A 16,915-nucleotide genomic window follows, 5' to 3' on the forward strand; every position below is an offset into this window, starting at 1 on the left:
ATAAGCTGAAAGTTAACAGTATTTTAGGGAAGCTTCTTCTGAGTAAAATTGTATATATAACAATTTTTAAATAACAAGCTGAAATATAGTGATTCCAAAACTTTTTGTAATGCTCTGCAGGGGAAAAAACAAATCACCTACAAGGTTTTTCTTTTTTTTTTTCTTTGAAGGTTCTGCTCAAAGAATGCCTTTAAAATCAATTAGAAATGAAGTGAGTTAGAGATGTAAGTGATGTATGGGTAGGATTCCCTTATGAACTATGTGCATTCAAGAATTCTTTAGAAATACAAATCATTCCTTATTGCATGGTTGATAATTATCACAGCTTCTGGCTCATAGACGTAACCATCAAAAAGGTTTTTCTCTTCTCAAAAACATAGTGCTTCAATTTAGAAACATTGACCCTAAGTGACAATGGCAGGTGTCCATCGGATTGTTCTAACAGGATGGTGGTGGAGGCCTTCTCTGCATTTCCAAAGAAGGCAGGTTCCTTAGGGGGCCCTCTCATCATTCCATGCCATTTATAACTGGATTTTATATGGCTATCATAACGATCATAACATAGATCTTGTAATCAAATAGTTATATAAAAATATTTAAAAGTCACTAAATTTAAAATGATAGTTTGGAAAAATCTTGAAAATGAAGACAAGCATTGTGATGGGCATTTGTCTTTCTCAGATACTTTGCCTTTTTGAGTTTATTCTACACTTTATCCAAAGGTGAACAATGTTGATTTAAATGCTCTTAGAAACTATAATAATTACCTTTGAGTCTTAGTGTTACAACAAATCAGCTTTGTCTGCTACTATGAAAATACTGTACTAGCATAACCAAGTATGTTTTGCCCTTTTCTAAAATTTACTTCTTAGATCAGTCCCCTGGGAATTTTAACATCACTTTAACCAACTCCCCTTCATGCTTCCTCCATGGAGAAACAGAAGAAAAGAGACCAATCATATTCCCACCATTTAGGGTGTCAAATTGCTTCTTTTTTTCTTTTATTTGAAACAGAGGAGAAAAGTTTTATTCTTTCTGCATCATATCTCATTTTTATTTATATAAATAATGCATCAAATTATTCACAAAAGTGCAAATAAAATTACAAATTATAGATTTCAAAACTCAACCTGTACTTTCCTTAACGCATATCTAATCCCAGACCACTTTATATACAAATATATATATATTTGATTTGTATAAGACATGGGGTTAGACATTGCTTCTTGGCCTTTGGCTAAGATCAAGTTTAGAAATAGGAATAAAATGTGTATTATTTTGAAACTTGCATTTTTTCAGTTCTAGGTCTAATTGTAGATGGAAAAAGATATATTTGAACCTTCCCTCTAAGTGGGTTCTTCAGTTAAATTTACTTATAATTATATCGTCACTGGTTAGCAAAACTTCTGTTGGTTTCTCCTAGCAAACTTCCTGGTAATTCTTTGAAAGACTGCCTCATAATGTTAAAAGTGGCTGTATTCGTAACATAGGGCACACACATTTTAGTTGAAAATTTTAATAGACATTTGAACAGTAAGCAGGTTGGTTTATTTCAGCATACATGACACATTTCCAGGTATGAAAAGAGTCCAAAAGAACGAGAAAAACGTTCTTGCCTTGGTACTGTATAAGTTGACTACATGTGAACACAGCCCTCACACAGACACCCTGAGCCAGCAGACACTCACGCAAGCACAAACACATGCAGAGGCAGCTAGGCCGTTGATTCATAAAAAACATCTATATATAACTAAAGTGGCACATTGATTTTTATTTTTTCAACTGTCCTTCCCCTGTATTTCTGTTGCAGTTTGCTATTAAAATAGACCAAACTGAAGAGTTCCTCCAGAACACTCAGGAGTTCGAGACCGCTGAATCCTTAAAATCACTCCTTCAGCTTCATGAACATCATACGAAAGGCAAGAAATACGTTTATTCCTTACATAAGCTTTTAAAGATTTTAAAAGATGTTAATGTGAGAATGCTCATGTTGCAGAGTGTGTTTTTAATTTATCTGTTTGTGCATACTTCAAAGTCATTCCAAGAAAGGTTAAAGAAAGCTCTTTCCTTGGGCATCTTCTGCAAGAAAGAAGTAGTTGTAAGCGGTTCTAAGGAGATGGTAGAGGGCCAGCTTCTGGCAGGTTGTGATCACTGTGGGAGTAACTGTCTGCTAGATTTACTTCCAGGGACAGGGCCCATTTTCACCAGTTCATCTGTGTATCCTCAGCTTTTAGCGAGGCGCTGGCACCTAGTGGATCCTCAAGAAATATTTCCTGGTCAAATAAATGGTTGAATTCAGTGAATGTTACTTCTCAGGGACAGTAAATGGAGGCCAGCTCTTAAATAGCAGCTCTGGAATAAGGAAAACCCCTCTTTCACTATTGCAATCGGGGGGAGGCGGGGGGGGAGGGAGGAGAGTAGTAAAATTTTTCCAGATTAAAAAATCTAATATAGTCTAATTGTTAACCAGCAATTTTTGTATGTTAGCTCTTTTCTACCAGAATTTGGGGTGGGCAGAATTGTGGTAGGAAAGGCATCTGTGAAAGAGTAGCTGTTTACTGTAATTGTTTTCTGTGGAAGCAGGTTATACAGGAACAACTTCTTTTCTCTCTAATGCCTTTTTCTAATTATTGCTGCCAAATAGAACTAGGTGTGAGTGGATGGTTTCCTGAACTCATTTGTCACACTTCTAACTCAACTTCTTGCTTGACCAGCTTGATCCATGATGGGCAGGGACAAAAGGTATTTTCAAAGCCACAAATAGATTTTGTGTTTCTATCACTCTCCAAAGGGTCCCTAGATACTAGATCATTACTTTTCTAAAACTCAAGATTAAAGGACTCAGTCTTTCCTGTGTAAATTTTTATGAGATGCTGCCACATATAGACGTGTAATTTTAACTGATTGCTGTTTAGGACCTATCACTAATAGGGATTATAAACAGCATCAAAAATAACAGCCTTAAAGCAGCAGCCTGCTCATGTTTGTACAACGGCAGCAATCTAGCTGGGTCCAAAGATGGTAAACAGGATCACAAAAAATTCCCCTTAGGACACTGGAAAGTGAGTCCAAGTCCAGGTCATTGAGATGGGTTCTGTGGTCTCGATTCAGTCTTCATCCAGTCAACATGATCATCACAGCAATTTTACCAGTGGTTGATGCTTTGGTTGACAAGGTTCAGTACTGAGGCAAGCAAATGCAGGCATTTTCCAGGGGGTGGGGGTTTGTGGAAGTGGGAACTTTTCCATAAACATTTTGGGTTGGATCTGGAAGGGGAAAGTAGCCTTAATGATGTTTTGTTGTTGTTGGCTCCTTCAGAGTTACTAGGATCTGTAGCACAGGGAGCTTTGTGTGCAGGCCTTAGACCACAATTTCCTGGCATCCAGCTAACAGCAGGACCAGTGTCCTGCCTTTCACTGGTATAGTCTGCAAGTGTCCATCTGGCCTCTTCTTAATCTGAAGAGATGGGTTAAAATGGTAGCTGAGAACAGGAAACAGTTTATTTTTGTGGTGACGAAGTATTCTTCCATCCTGATGGCATGTTTATTGTGATGTTTTTGTGTTCTTCTATGTGATACTTGAAGCATAGGGATTACAGGGGACTCTGGTCTGGTTCCCATTTCATATGCCCAATGGTGGCTTCAAAAACTTTGTTTTCATAAAATGAGAGTAGATGAAATTTGTTAAACAACTAATTCAGTGGGATATGATTAAGATGAGCTGATTTAAAATGTATATTCAAGGACAAAATTCTGATTTTCACTTAAGGACTTCATATCTTAGTCCATTCAGACTGTTATAACAAAATACCACAGACTGGATGGCTTATAAATGACAGATATTTATTTTTCACAGTTCTGGAGGCTGAAAGTCTGAAATCAGGGTGTCAGCATGGTCAAGTGGGGGCCCTCTTCCAGGTTGCACATTTCTCATTGTATTTTCACATGGAGGAAGGGGGTAGGAGGCCTAGGAGGTCTCTTAATAAGAGAACTTATCCTATTCATGAAGACTCTACCCTCATGACCTAATCACCTCCCAAGGACCCCAACTCTTAATACCATCATATTGGCCTTTAAGATTTTAGCATAAATTTTAGGGAGACACAAAAATTCAGACCATAGCAATATTTATTATTTTTAATTTAAGGAAATAAAATACATCTATAATTTATTTATTTTAAAACTGGAAGTTTATATCTCTTAATCCCCTTAACCTATTTCTCCTTCCCCAGCCCCTCCCCCTTCTGGCAAATGGCAACATTTAATTCTTTTTTATGGCTAAGTAATATTCCATGATATATACACCACATCTTAATGCATTCATCTACTGATAGACACTTGGGTTTCTTCCACTGCTTGGCTTAGGTAAATGTACAGCTTAGGGAATATAGTCAATAATATTATACTAACTTTTTATGGCAACATATCATAACTAGACTTATCGTGGTGATCACTTTGTAATATATATAAACATTGAATCACTATGATGTACACCTGAAACTTACTATAACCGATTACATCTCAATAAAAAATATATCTGTAAATGCAGCTAGCAATTCTATCAAGGTTTTGAAATGTTGATCAATGAGTAGCACAAAATGTGAATGTTAGGATGACAGAGGTTAATAATGTAACTGTAAAAACTGTAATCAGACTTGTCCCTAATATTCATTTTGTTTCAATGAGCTTCACCTATGCTTTTTCCTAGTCACCAATGCTAGGCTCTTTTGTATGTTAGAAACCTATTCAGTAACATTGTGGAAGTCAGAGCCAGGGTGAATGAACTGAAGTTTCTGCCGTCTGGAATGCTACAGAATAAGTTTGTTTTCTCCTCCACATGACAATCCTTCTAATAGGTGAAGACAAATATGTCCTCTCCGGTCTTCTTTTCCATGGACGAAACATGCTTAGTTAGTAAAAGAGTTTTCCAGAAAGCATAGTTTCTAGGCCACTTACCAGCCTGGTTGCCTTCAATTCCACAACACATAAATAAACAGTATTTTTTGAACCTGTGCCAGGAGAGAAACCCAGAATCATGTGTCAGGGGAGTGCATGGCCTTGTCCTCATGGGCACATGGTGCGGCATGTACACATTTCCTGGTGAGTCCCTCCGTGCTTCTGTGGGTCTCTCTTCTATACCACCCAGCACTCTGTGCAGTGATGATTTATTTCCTTATTTGTCTCTATCACCAAATTGTGAGGCTCTGGAAGGCAGGGATTAGTACTCCTCGGAGTCTCCAGGACTTAGAATAGCATCCAACCCGAAGTATGTTTATTGAGTGTTATTTGTATTTAATCCAATGTAAGACAAGATAGAATGATGGAAACTTGAGTAATAAACAAGGTACTGCAGAGACATTGAGGAGAAGAAAATTGGCTCTGAGCACTGAAGGATCACAATTGCACCCTCCAGTTTTCCAACTGCCTTCTTAAAATAAACATAATACTTAAGAAGCTTCCTCACAGGAACAATCATATCATTACTTCCTTATTCTTAGATGTTATATGTATCTTAAATGCAGCTGAGATATAAGTTCATTGGGGTCCATTGTACTATTCTCTCTACTTTTGTGTATATTTGAAAATGCTCATTGAATGAGTTTAAGAAACACCATTCCATGGAGGGGTATTTGGAATATTTGGAATATTTAAAAATGTATTAGGAAGAAACATCACCCATGACCCCAGTGCCAAGACTGTGACCTTGATACTTTTTGAAAAAATACGCATTTGGAAAGATTGTTTATTGAGCTATAAATTCACTTAACTTGTGTACATTCCTCATTTACCCATCTTGAATTTGCTATTGATACTTAGTAATTGTGGCAAACTGTATAAGTATTAGTTTAAAATATACTTTAATGCCACTTTCTTAGATATAATGCCAATAAAAACAACTAAACAGTTAAAATTTATTAAACATCTACTAGCTTCACATTACAAGGTATTATGTCAGAAAGTATGGTTTTGTAAACGTAAAGCATATGATCTTTAAAATAAATGCACTATAGGGATTATTTATTTCCTAAAGGTGATTATATATCTAAATAGTTTAGCCTGAGAAAAAATATAGCACTTTGTATGATCAACTGAAGGAATAAATAGACAGAAAAACATAAACAGTATAAAAGTAAAATGTAAGAAACTGACAGAGGAAGAACTGAAGGAACTGACAGAGGGAATGGGGCATAATTTACCCATTTTTATGACTATCTTGGTAGCAGTAACAGATCGGTTTTAGCCTGGGTACAAGTTAACTTTGGCTCATGAGGCTGTATTCCTGGTGATACTTTGGTAGTGGCTACACTATTTTGGCAGAAGCTGAAACAGAAACCAGGAAAAGATTGCAAACAGAAATTTGGGCTAATTATATGTATTTTGTAGAGACCAGGACAGGTTGGCTTATTCCACTGTTTGTATTCAAGCACCTCCAGTCGTGCTTCCCTTTCTCATTTGAAAAGTCTAGTGTGTCAGAGCTAGTTATGGAAAGAAAGAAAAGAAACACTATATGGGAAACCTGCCACCTGCCCATACTTTGTGTGTGTAATATATATGTTACATATGTAATTAGTCATACTGTTTATTACATTAAGGTTATACAAATTAAAACTCTTTAGTTTGATAGGCAAGGCCTCTATAACCTGGCTTCACCTTGTTTCTGCAGTTGTTATTTTTTACTTCCACATGAGAACTTATCCTGGGCAGACAGGCTTTTTTCTGACTCTGTCCCTCTTGTCTTGTCCACATTCATGTCCATTTCCTTGTTTAAGTGACTTATTCTTTGACTTTTCCTATTCTATCTGAATTATCCATCCTCTGTCCTGGTTCCAGTCTGTGGCTGTTTTTGTTTGTTTCTTGCATTATTGACTCCCAATCGAATTGCTCAGTGCACATAATCACACCTTCCTCTCTCTGAGCAGGTAACAAGATTTTTTACCTTACAGATAGATTTAGGTCATGTGGCATAAACACTTCAAATTCTTTTCCTTTCCATCTCAAGATGGCTCTTTACAGCATCTTCACTTACCTATTCACTCCTCCAGCTCTCCAGCTGTCAGCTAAAAAAGACAACTGGCCCAACTACCACAGCCTAATTATTGCTGTGTAGTTTACTGCCCAGTGTTAGAATGCTGAAGTACAGCGGATGTGGTTTAGTCTATTTTTCGTAGTGGGATGTTTGGTAACGTATTTACCCTCTGGATGTTCTTCACAGTTTTCATCCTAAAAATAAAAATCTGATATTGTTTTTTTTCTTTTCTTTTAAGAACAAATATCTCAAAGATTTCCTGCCTTGTTGACCTCACTTCATCACTACCTTCCCACTTCTCAACCTGGTAACTTGGCTTCTGCTCCTATCACTTACCCGTCACAGAACCCCAGACCTTTTCAGTGCCTCTCTTTTACATCTCTGGAGGACAGCTCACCTACATCATCTACAGTTCTCCCAGTTCTTCCCCTTCTTTTAATACATGTGCTCTCACTCACACACTCTACAAGAGCAGAACATCTTTCCTGTACCAGTCACAATGCTACGTGCTGCGGATACAGTCATGGTCCCTGTCCTCATATTGTACTGGAACCTAGTGGCAAAGACAGACAACTAACCCAAGATATAAATGTAACACTGTAGCCATGATAAGAGCTGTAAATGGCAGCAACATTGTGCTATGAGAATACTTAATGAGAATATTTGGTCCAGTCTCATTTGTCCTTTGAAGAACTGACAATTGGCCAAGACCTGAAGTATGAATAGAATGAAGGTGGAGAAGGCGAGGGTTGAGGAGAAAGGTGTTCCTGACAGAGGACACAGTGAAAAGTTCTGGGGCAGGAGGAAGAATAGTGTCTGTGGGGTATTTTAAAAAGATAGAGATAAAGGGTAGCGAGATCGAGATGATCTGAAAGGGAAGAGAGGGACCTCACCATGCCAGACCTGAAGTCATGGTCTGTCCTTAACTCTAAGGCCATGGGAAACCATTGTTTCAAGTGTGTATGTGTGTATGTGTGTGTGTGTGTGTGTGTGTGTGACATATAATGTGTTTAGAAAAGATCTCTCTGGCTAATACATAGAGAATGGATGAAGGTATTAGAGAAGGGATGTAATTAAGAGGCGACTGTACAAGGTTAGGCAGCAGATGATGATTTTTGTAGTGGGGATGGAGGAAAGTAGACAGATGCAGGAGACAGAGGGTGAAGTCTTGATAATGGTGAGATTAGGGAAGAAGGTATGTCATGGATGACTCCTTGGTTTCTGGCTTGTGGAGAGTAGACAGTTATCCAACTGCTCCTCCAATTAATCCCCAAGTGTGGTTGCTTCTCAAAGTACTGTTCTCAACTCCTTTTATACTCTCTCCCTTGATGATTTTGTGCTTAAACTCCCATTTCTTTACAACCACAACCCTATTCACTCCAGAAGGCACAAACTGATGGCCCATTTGGCAAAGAAACATATTTTGTTTATGTTTTTAATTAAAAATACAAATTATAAATATTTAAAATCAGAAGTTTTCACATACAAGTCTATATTTATAATTCTTTTAAAAATTGAAGCTCCATCAATAATAAACCCATATTCTCTCATGTCAACAGCTGGTCAGAACTGGTGATAGCTGATCCTGCTGGACTGATCACGCATTTGCCACCTTGCCATAGGCCGTGGCATCTGGGCCCCTGGCTACCACATTCATTGAATTTTTGGCCACTGCAGGCATTAGCCTTTAAACCTCAGTTTTAGTCAATCACCCCAGAATATAGAACACTCCAAGGAAAATAGGCACTTTAACCAGCATTGGACCACTAAAAACCACTTGAATCAGTGCTCAAATCCCACACTCTTTCTACTCTCCACACTGAATTACGCTGTTGCTAAACATCAACATCCCATCATTTGGCAGCCAGTGCTATAGTAATTGTTAGACTAAGGTATTTGACCAGTTGTATTGTAGGTATTTTATGTTTACACATCTGAATTCCTTATTTTAGTATGAAGGTTATATATATTTTAAATTATATGAATTGTCCAAATATTACTATCTGAAAGCTAGCTCATATCACTATTTTATTTTCTTTCTAATTTTCTTCTAGAACTCTTAGAACGATCTCTAGCGCTTTTAAACAAAAGTCAACAACTCACTGACTTCATAGAAACATTCAAGTGTGATGGACCTAATGTAAGTCCGGAGTTGATTCAGGGAGCTCATAATAGCTGCCTGAAGATTGACAGTCTTCTTGAACTTCTACAAGACAGGAGACGGCAACTGGACAAGTATTTGAAGCAACAGCGGCAGGAATTGAGTCAGGTTCTGCAGATATGTCAGTGGGACCAACAAGAAAATCAGGTAATTGAAAGGGGCACTGGCAATGTACTGATGTCAGCTAATGAAGTTTTGTTATTATGTGGACTAGCAATTTCCTGGGACAGTTTCTCAGCTGCCATGGTCAGATTCTTTGGTCTTTGGTCCAAACTACCATGTTGTTTTTCCCAGCAGGTACCCCAATATAACAACAAATATCTTTATTTCCTCCCATTTAAAACATTGATTTCATAAATGGGAGAGTACCAGTGAGCAGTTTTGAAATGACTATTGTTGGGTTCTCTTTCTCACTTCCTTCCAGGGCACTGCAATAGGTAATTCTTAATGGGTATAGCATTTCACTGCTTGAATGTAGCACAGTTTCAACAATATCTTATTGGTGAGGAAGTAGTGTCTATTCAGTTTCTTAATATTATAAACAAGTATTAATACCTTGTTATAATTATGTGAACAAAGGTTTAAAAACCCAGGTATGTGCAAGCATAATTATCTTACCTAATTTTTAGTTTTCCTGAATTATCTGTTCTAAAGTTTTATTGATGATGCAATAGTGGAGAATAGAAGCAGGTTCACCAAGTTGGGTGTGACTCTGTTAGTAATTTGGGTTCTATGATAATCATGTCCCTGGGTAAGCTACCTGGTAATCCTACAATGTTGTGAAACCTGAGTTGATACAAAGACACATACTTCATTGGAGGGCAATTTTTTTTGTCAGTTCTGTACTTATTTTAAGGGAACATAGGAGCTGTCAAACTTTACATGGATAAAGTACTAGTTTTGTCAATCATTTTAACTACTTAAGAAAAAGGAAAACTAAGTGGAAAATTAGAGCAAAGCTTACTGATGAATAATTATGTGGTTGTCTGAATATCTGATGTGTTGTCTCTCATAAGAACCATTTAAAAGATGCATTTAGTGCTTCTCTCTGTCTAAGTTATTATGGCCTAATGCTTTTGAACTATAATAGTTTAGCTAATTCAACATTGGGAGAAAATTGAATGACCAGTACAACGACAGTTTAAAATTTACATCAATCACAAGAAAAAACAAACAAATGAAAACCACATACTTTTCTGTCTTGAGACGTGATAGTCTGATAAACATGATCATAGCATGCTTTTTCTGTATCGTTTTTTCAGATATAACAATGTGCTCTTGTTTTACATTTAAAGATGAACAGCTGACCATTTTTTCCAACTCCAGCAGCATCTTGTTTTGCATATAATCTGCTGCTTCATTAATGAAAATCAGAAGCAGCTTGGAGTTTTTGTGCATAATTAATTATCTTGGCAAGAAGATTTATGAATGTAATTTTTCTCAATTGCTCCAATCAGGCATTAGTGAGACAAACAGATAAATTAAAGCTAAGTTATTCATGGTCTCTTTGTACTAGACAATGTCAAGGGCATTGAGGAGTATTAAGTAAGACAAGAGGGCAGATAATCTCTTTTTACCAACTAGATCACATATACTTATAAGATAAACGTCTTTATGGAGGAAGGAGGGTTAATAGGATTCACATTTGGAAGGTTTTATACCAAGTATATAATAATTATGTAGCCATATGTGATCGCATTCCTTGTTAATAGACAATTGTAATGATATCAAAGGTGACACACATAAGCACAGGCTCAGGGTACCAGTCTTGTTCCTGGTGGGCAGCTATAAAACTTTGTACACACACACACACACACACACACACACACGCACACACACACACACACACTTTATATGATACTACCTTCTAACTAGGATTTAGAGCTTGAACAATTGACCAGCTTCAATTAATATGAAATAATATAAAAGTGTGTAGCATAGGGACTAACACATAGTAAGAGGTTAACACAAAATCTTTCTTTGAATGTAGCTTTCTAACATTGGCTGCCATATCAAAATAAGAGTTGAATTATCCAGGTGATGCTGGTATTCAGTAGTTCAGCCCAGTAACAGACATGTATGACTTTCCGACCACCCATAGATTAAAATTTATCACAAAATTTTATTTTAGCACATAGGCTGTCCCTAGAATTCACTCTAAGGCACATCAGAGTAAATGCAAAGTATCTTAAGGTGTTTGTAGGAGAAGCATGTGATTTTGAAAACAAAAGAAACCCCCCCTAATTCAAATGCAGGCTAACCACCATTTCTTTCAATGACACTACGTATCAAAGGTCATAAAAGAGGTCTGATGCAGATGGCATGGATATCAATCCCAGCTTTGACATTTGCTAGCTGTGTGATTTGGGGCAAGTTAGTTGTCCTCTGTGCCTCAGTTTCCTTTTCTGTAAACTGGGAATAATAATAATAGCTATCTATAGATTTGTTGTGAATATAAACAACATCGTATATGTAAAACTTCTTAGAGCACAGCTTGGCATATGGTAAGTGCTCAATAAATGTTCAAATGTTCACCATCTCACACCAAATGTAGGTGGTCATTTTCTAAGCTTTAAGAGATAATCACCAGCACATAAAATCCTACGTATTTGCCAGATCCCACACAATTCTCTAAATCACTAGATAATCTTAGCTTTCTAAAATGTTATGATGTGGAGGGTAAATAAATGCCATTTCATGGCTTGGTATCCAGCTGAGTTTATTCAAAAAAAGTCAATTTTATATGTAAGTTAAAGTGGAAAATCGATTTTCCTCTCCCTAACTTTCTCTACTCTTTACCTATGTCTTTACCTCATTTATACTTATTATAGTTGGTTACATTTTTCTTAAGCTTAATTTGTCACTTTTATATACAACACGGTTTGATTGGACTGGTGGCTTAATGGCACTTTAATTAGGCACAATTATTTAAGCACCCAAATCAGTTAATGAGAGGGTTGGGGGATACACACTGTAACTAAGTTACATTCTCAGTGGTGATAGGACTAATGACAAAGCTGTTTGATGTGCGTGCTCTCAGGGAAAGGCTCCTCATAGCTCTGACCCTCACATCCTTCCGTTGTTTGGCAGAGTCAGCTGCTGCTGCTTGGGCTGTCTGTCCGCTCAGCCCTGGGGCTGCCTGTGTATCTTCTTCCACACCCTGAGCTCTTTTTCTTCCCTGTCCCTGGTGCTACAGTCTGTTGGCTTTTCTTTTTCTTTCAATACTGCTACCACCTCAAACTGGCCAGGGAAAGAGAGTCATTCCTTCCTCTACCCCTATCCTTCAATCTCCAAAGACAAGCAAAGACACCCTATTAGTTTTAATGCTTTTTCTAGGGAGACTCATAAACAAATAACATAAATGGCACACTTTGAAAGGATTAAAACATCCTTTATAATTTAGCAGTTATTTATCCTGTCAAAATGATAGTTTCTGACTCTCATTATTTTCCGACCACCAGGGTTGAGGCCAAAGCTTCAGTATGAAATCCATCATGCTACCTAACCTAGGAATTGGGGTGGTAATGTGAAAATGTTAAGCTTTGGTCCTATTCCTAACTAGCTTTGGTCCTACTTCTGCAAGTCTCTCTCTCTCTCTCTCTCGGTGAATGTAATTGGCTCCTGATCACTTAGGGTAGACCCCTAAGTTATACTGGGAAAACCATGCCTAGCCTGGTCTCTGTTTCTTTTCTTGGAAAAAAAATTACTTTTTTCCACTGCTGGGAGGATTCCCCACAATGAGCCAAAGGTAATGCTAGAAATATAATTTAGGTCCAAAGACATCCACTGTACTGATTTTATTCATTGGACTAAACAGCTTTCCACCATTAAGTAGTTGGAAGTAAAGATTCTACCTAAACACAAATAAGAGTTGACAGCAGTCTTGGGAAGGGAAGAAGTCTTTAGTGCCATTTTTCTTGTAATATAAATGTCAGAAGAGAAATGATATGTTAACACAAGTCAGAGTAATTAAATACATAAAATTATGATTCCAGACAGGGAGATAGATTATCTGTAAAGCTGTTTATAAAGTAACAAATTTTACCTTATGACAAACAACATATTATATTAGCTTTCATGATGCCCATCAACAGAGAGTACTGGGATTCGATAATTTGTTGAAGAATACTAATAATATCTTCCAGTTGACTTTAGTAATTCATGGATGGCTTCCAAATTTCACAAAAGAAAATTGTGAACATTGTCCTCCTGGAATCTCTGAGATAAGAGTCCAAATAATAAAAAACAAGCCAATAATGAGATCAGTCCCAGAATGCATCTAAAAAAACCAAGTCCATATTTTGGCAATACTTCTTTCCTCCCCTGCTTCCAAGTCCCCAGGTACAAACATCAGTGGTATGGCTTTAACGCGTCTTAACATATTATCAACAAATGAAGCAAATGAATGTTTGAAAGCTGGTGATTGTCTAGTTAAATACAGAGTTCATTTGGCTGGATCGCCTAATGCAAAACAATGGCAACTGGTTTCCCTGTAGTAAAAAAGAAAAAGAATAAACCTTATGGGAGCTAAAGTGGTTATTTTAATACTAACATGTCTTCAGAATCAAAGTAGACATTAGAACTGTCACCTGTGGCCTTCAACTATAGTGAAAACACCTCTGTCCATGTGTGCATTTTTGGTAATTGGAAGAGAGACTATCAAAAAGTCTTGGGTTAAAGAAGATGAATAACTGACCCCTTTTCCCTCTGTTATCAGTTCTTTGTTGTCTGTTTTTTGTCTCTAACAGTAACTGATTATTCAGCAGGAGCTGTTCCACATATGGAAAAAGAAATGAAACTAAGCTGAAGAAATTTTCATCTTCCCTTAAGCGTTTCTGTTAAGGTGGTTTGAATTGTTTATTGCTAGCTCAACTCCTGCAGCATAGTTCTAAAGATCAAAGAATAAGAGCTGATCCCAGATTATAGAACAAGTGGCAGAGAGGGACTGTGATGGTTTGTGAAGTCTGATGCATCGCTTTGGCTTGCAGCAGGAGTTCACCTCCTTGCCACCCGTGCCCTTTGTCCTTGATCAGAGAGTATTTTCTGTGTGTTTCATGTGTTCCACATGTTTTAGTTCTTGTTTTTGACACATATCATTTGGGAACTGGAATTCTCAGTTTGTGCTTGTTGCCGCCTCTGCCCACTGCTGGCCTCTTACTCTGAGGCACTTCTTCTAATGGGCTTGACCCACCCATCTGTTCTCTCTAATGCAACATGTCCATTGAGCCCCTGTGGTTGTACACAGGACCTATTTCCATGTTAGAATTAGATTTTATAGATAAATATAGTATTGAATTTTGATTTTCACCTTAGTAACGTTCCTAAGCTAACCTAATAGGACCATTGTCTTCTCTGGAACCCTGTGGTTCTCCATGCATTCTGACTGTGGCATTTCTGCCTCCAGCTGTGGGACTTTCCTCTTATTGGTTGTGTAACCTTAGGTGAGCTGCCTAACCTGTCTGTGTCTCAGTTTCCTCATCTGTTGAAAAGTAAATATCTTCATCATAAGAGGTGTACAAGGTTGGGTGAGGTCACTTGTAACCTGCCTAGAGTAGTACCTAACACCTCTCTGTGAAGGTAGGGTTCATTTCTTTTACTTTCTTTATTCCTGTCTCCCAGCATGGGGTCAGTGTAGGGATGGGTTATTCAACAAACAAAGACTAGTCTTTCCTTGCCCAAAGGTACATTCAATAGTGCTCTCTTCCGACCTTCCCACTCTGGTACATTCCTACATCAACCTCCTTCATGCATCTTGAGTTCCTGCAAAAAAATGCTTCAGTATCATCTAATCAAATTTTTAAAAAGGTGGGGAGAAGCCTCTTTGTTACCCTTGCTTTCCTTAAAGCTGTCATCTGATCCTGCCTTTACTTAGCCAATAAACTTCTTTGAAAGAGTCATTAGTTCCCCTTTATTACCCCCATCCAGTGGTCCACAGATGCGTACCAACCAACACTTCATCCCACCATTCTCTTGACTTCACTATTTTAAATAGCCCTTAATTAAAACTCAGTCTTTAGATATAGGAATAACAATATTCTAAATGCCCTTGAACTGTAGAACCATCCAATAAAAATATAATGCAAGCCACATATGTGATTTTATTTTATTTATTTATTTTTTAATCCTCACCCAAGGATATGTTTTTTGAAATTTATTTTTTAGAGAGGGAGGGAGAGAGAGAGAAACATAGATCAGTTGCCTCCTGCACACTGGATCAAACCTGCAAACTTAGGTATGTGCCCTGACTGGGAATCGAACCTGCAACCTTTTGATATATGGGGCAATGCTCCAAACAACTGAGCCACTGGGCCAGGGCCACATATGTGATTTTAAAAGTTCTAGTAGCCACATTAAAAAAAGTGAAAAAGAAACATTAAAAAAAGAAAAGAGCCTCATAAAAAAATGAAAAGCAATAATATAGTGTGTTTAATCCAACATATCCAAAATAGTATTTCAACATTTAATCAATATGAACATATTTAATGAGATATTTTTATTATTTTTAATACTAAGACTGTGAAGTCTGCTGTGTATGTTATACTTAGAATACATCTCAATTTGGACTTGTCACATTCCAAGTACTCAATAGCCATATGTGGTTAGGGGCTACCACATAGGACAGTGCAGGTCTTTACCATTTGACTGAGCTTTCCTGGTGCCCCTCTTTAACATCCAAGGCAGCTCTTGGTTGCCATCGAACATCCCTGACTGCTGCTTCTTTGCATCTTTGCTGTTTCCTTTCCTTTCTCTCTGTCTTCCTTCATCCTCAGATGGGTGTTCCCCTTCCCCTGCAAAAAAAGATCTACCCTACTCCTTCTCTGCCTTCGTTCTATCTCGGAGCACTGAGTGCGTAGAATGTCATGTCCAACCATGAACATGACATTCATGGTTGTGATGGATGACCATGAACATACCTATGTCAAGCTGAAAGGTGGGAACTGGAAAGAGAGGAAAAATGTTCTCATTTCCCCGTTAAACCATCACTCCCTAGACCTGATTTCTAGTGCATACTCGAGGCTTTTTGTTCTTTTCTTTCCACACCCCCCTAACCCTTGGATCATGTTTTCATCCTTTGAAGGGACCATGTTCTATAGAATGTCCTGATGTATCATTTACTGTACTTATCACTCAGGCTTTTGGACAACAGCTGATATAATTTAAATGCTTATAAAAAGTGCTCTTGGAATATCTATGCAGCTGTCTGCAGTAGGTACACACAGGACACAATGACTGATTTACTGGGTGGCAGAATATTATGGTTGACATGCTCTCAGTTATTTAGGGTGTTTTGCTTTTACATCAGAAGGACTCTGAGAGCCTGTTCTGCATGCATCCCGCAGCACACACAGTAAATCTGATCTAAGAGGCTGCTCATGCGTGTGAATGCCTCACGATGAGATGTAACACCCACACAACGAACTACTTACTTCTGAGTTTTATGCCAACTTGTGTTTATGTCTCTTCCCGGAGTGCATTTGGTAGTGAAAATGTGTAAATCTAGAGTCACCTTGCCTCATCAGGCAGGTATGTGATCAGGATGTATGAAATGTCACCACAGATCTTTAACTACATTCTCTTACAGAGAAGAGTATTGCTACAGGAATAGTATTCTTTGGGGGTTGAAATACTATTTGCCAAATGCAGGGATGAGGTCACTAGATACCTTTTAAAAATCAAACAGCTCATTCCTTTCCTGCTTTCATCACCGCTGGCATGTGCTGGATGACA

At 37.8% G+C, this 16,915-nt stretch overlaps 1 protein-coding gene across 1 annotated transcript in view; it reads left to right on the plus strand.

Moving 5' to 3' along the window:
- The window catches only part of CCDC141 (coiled-coil domain containing 141), a 153,776-nt gene that overhangs the window by 37,077 nt on the left and 99,784 nt on the right, over positions 1–16,915 (plus strand). Inside the window, exons 4-5 of the mRNA XM_016210723.2 lie at positions 1,811–1,919; positions 9,081–9,334. Of these exons, the coding sequence (XP_016066209.2) occupies positions 1,811–1,919; positions 9,081–9,334 (363 nt within the window). The remainder of the gene's footprint in view (positions 1–1,810; positions 1,920–9,080; positions 9,335–16,915) is intronic.

This window comes from Miniopterus natalensis, chromosome 8, assembly GCF_054644295.1.
Source record: "Miniopterus natalensis isolate mMinNat1 chromosome 8, mMinNat1.hap1, whole genome shotgun sequence".
Taxonomy (NCBI): Eukaryota; Metazoa; Chordata; class Mammalia; order Chiroptera; family Miniopteridae; genus Miniopterus; species Miniopterus natalensis.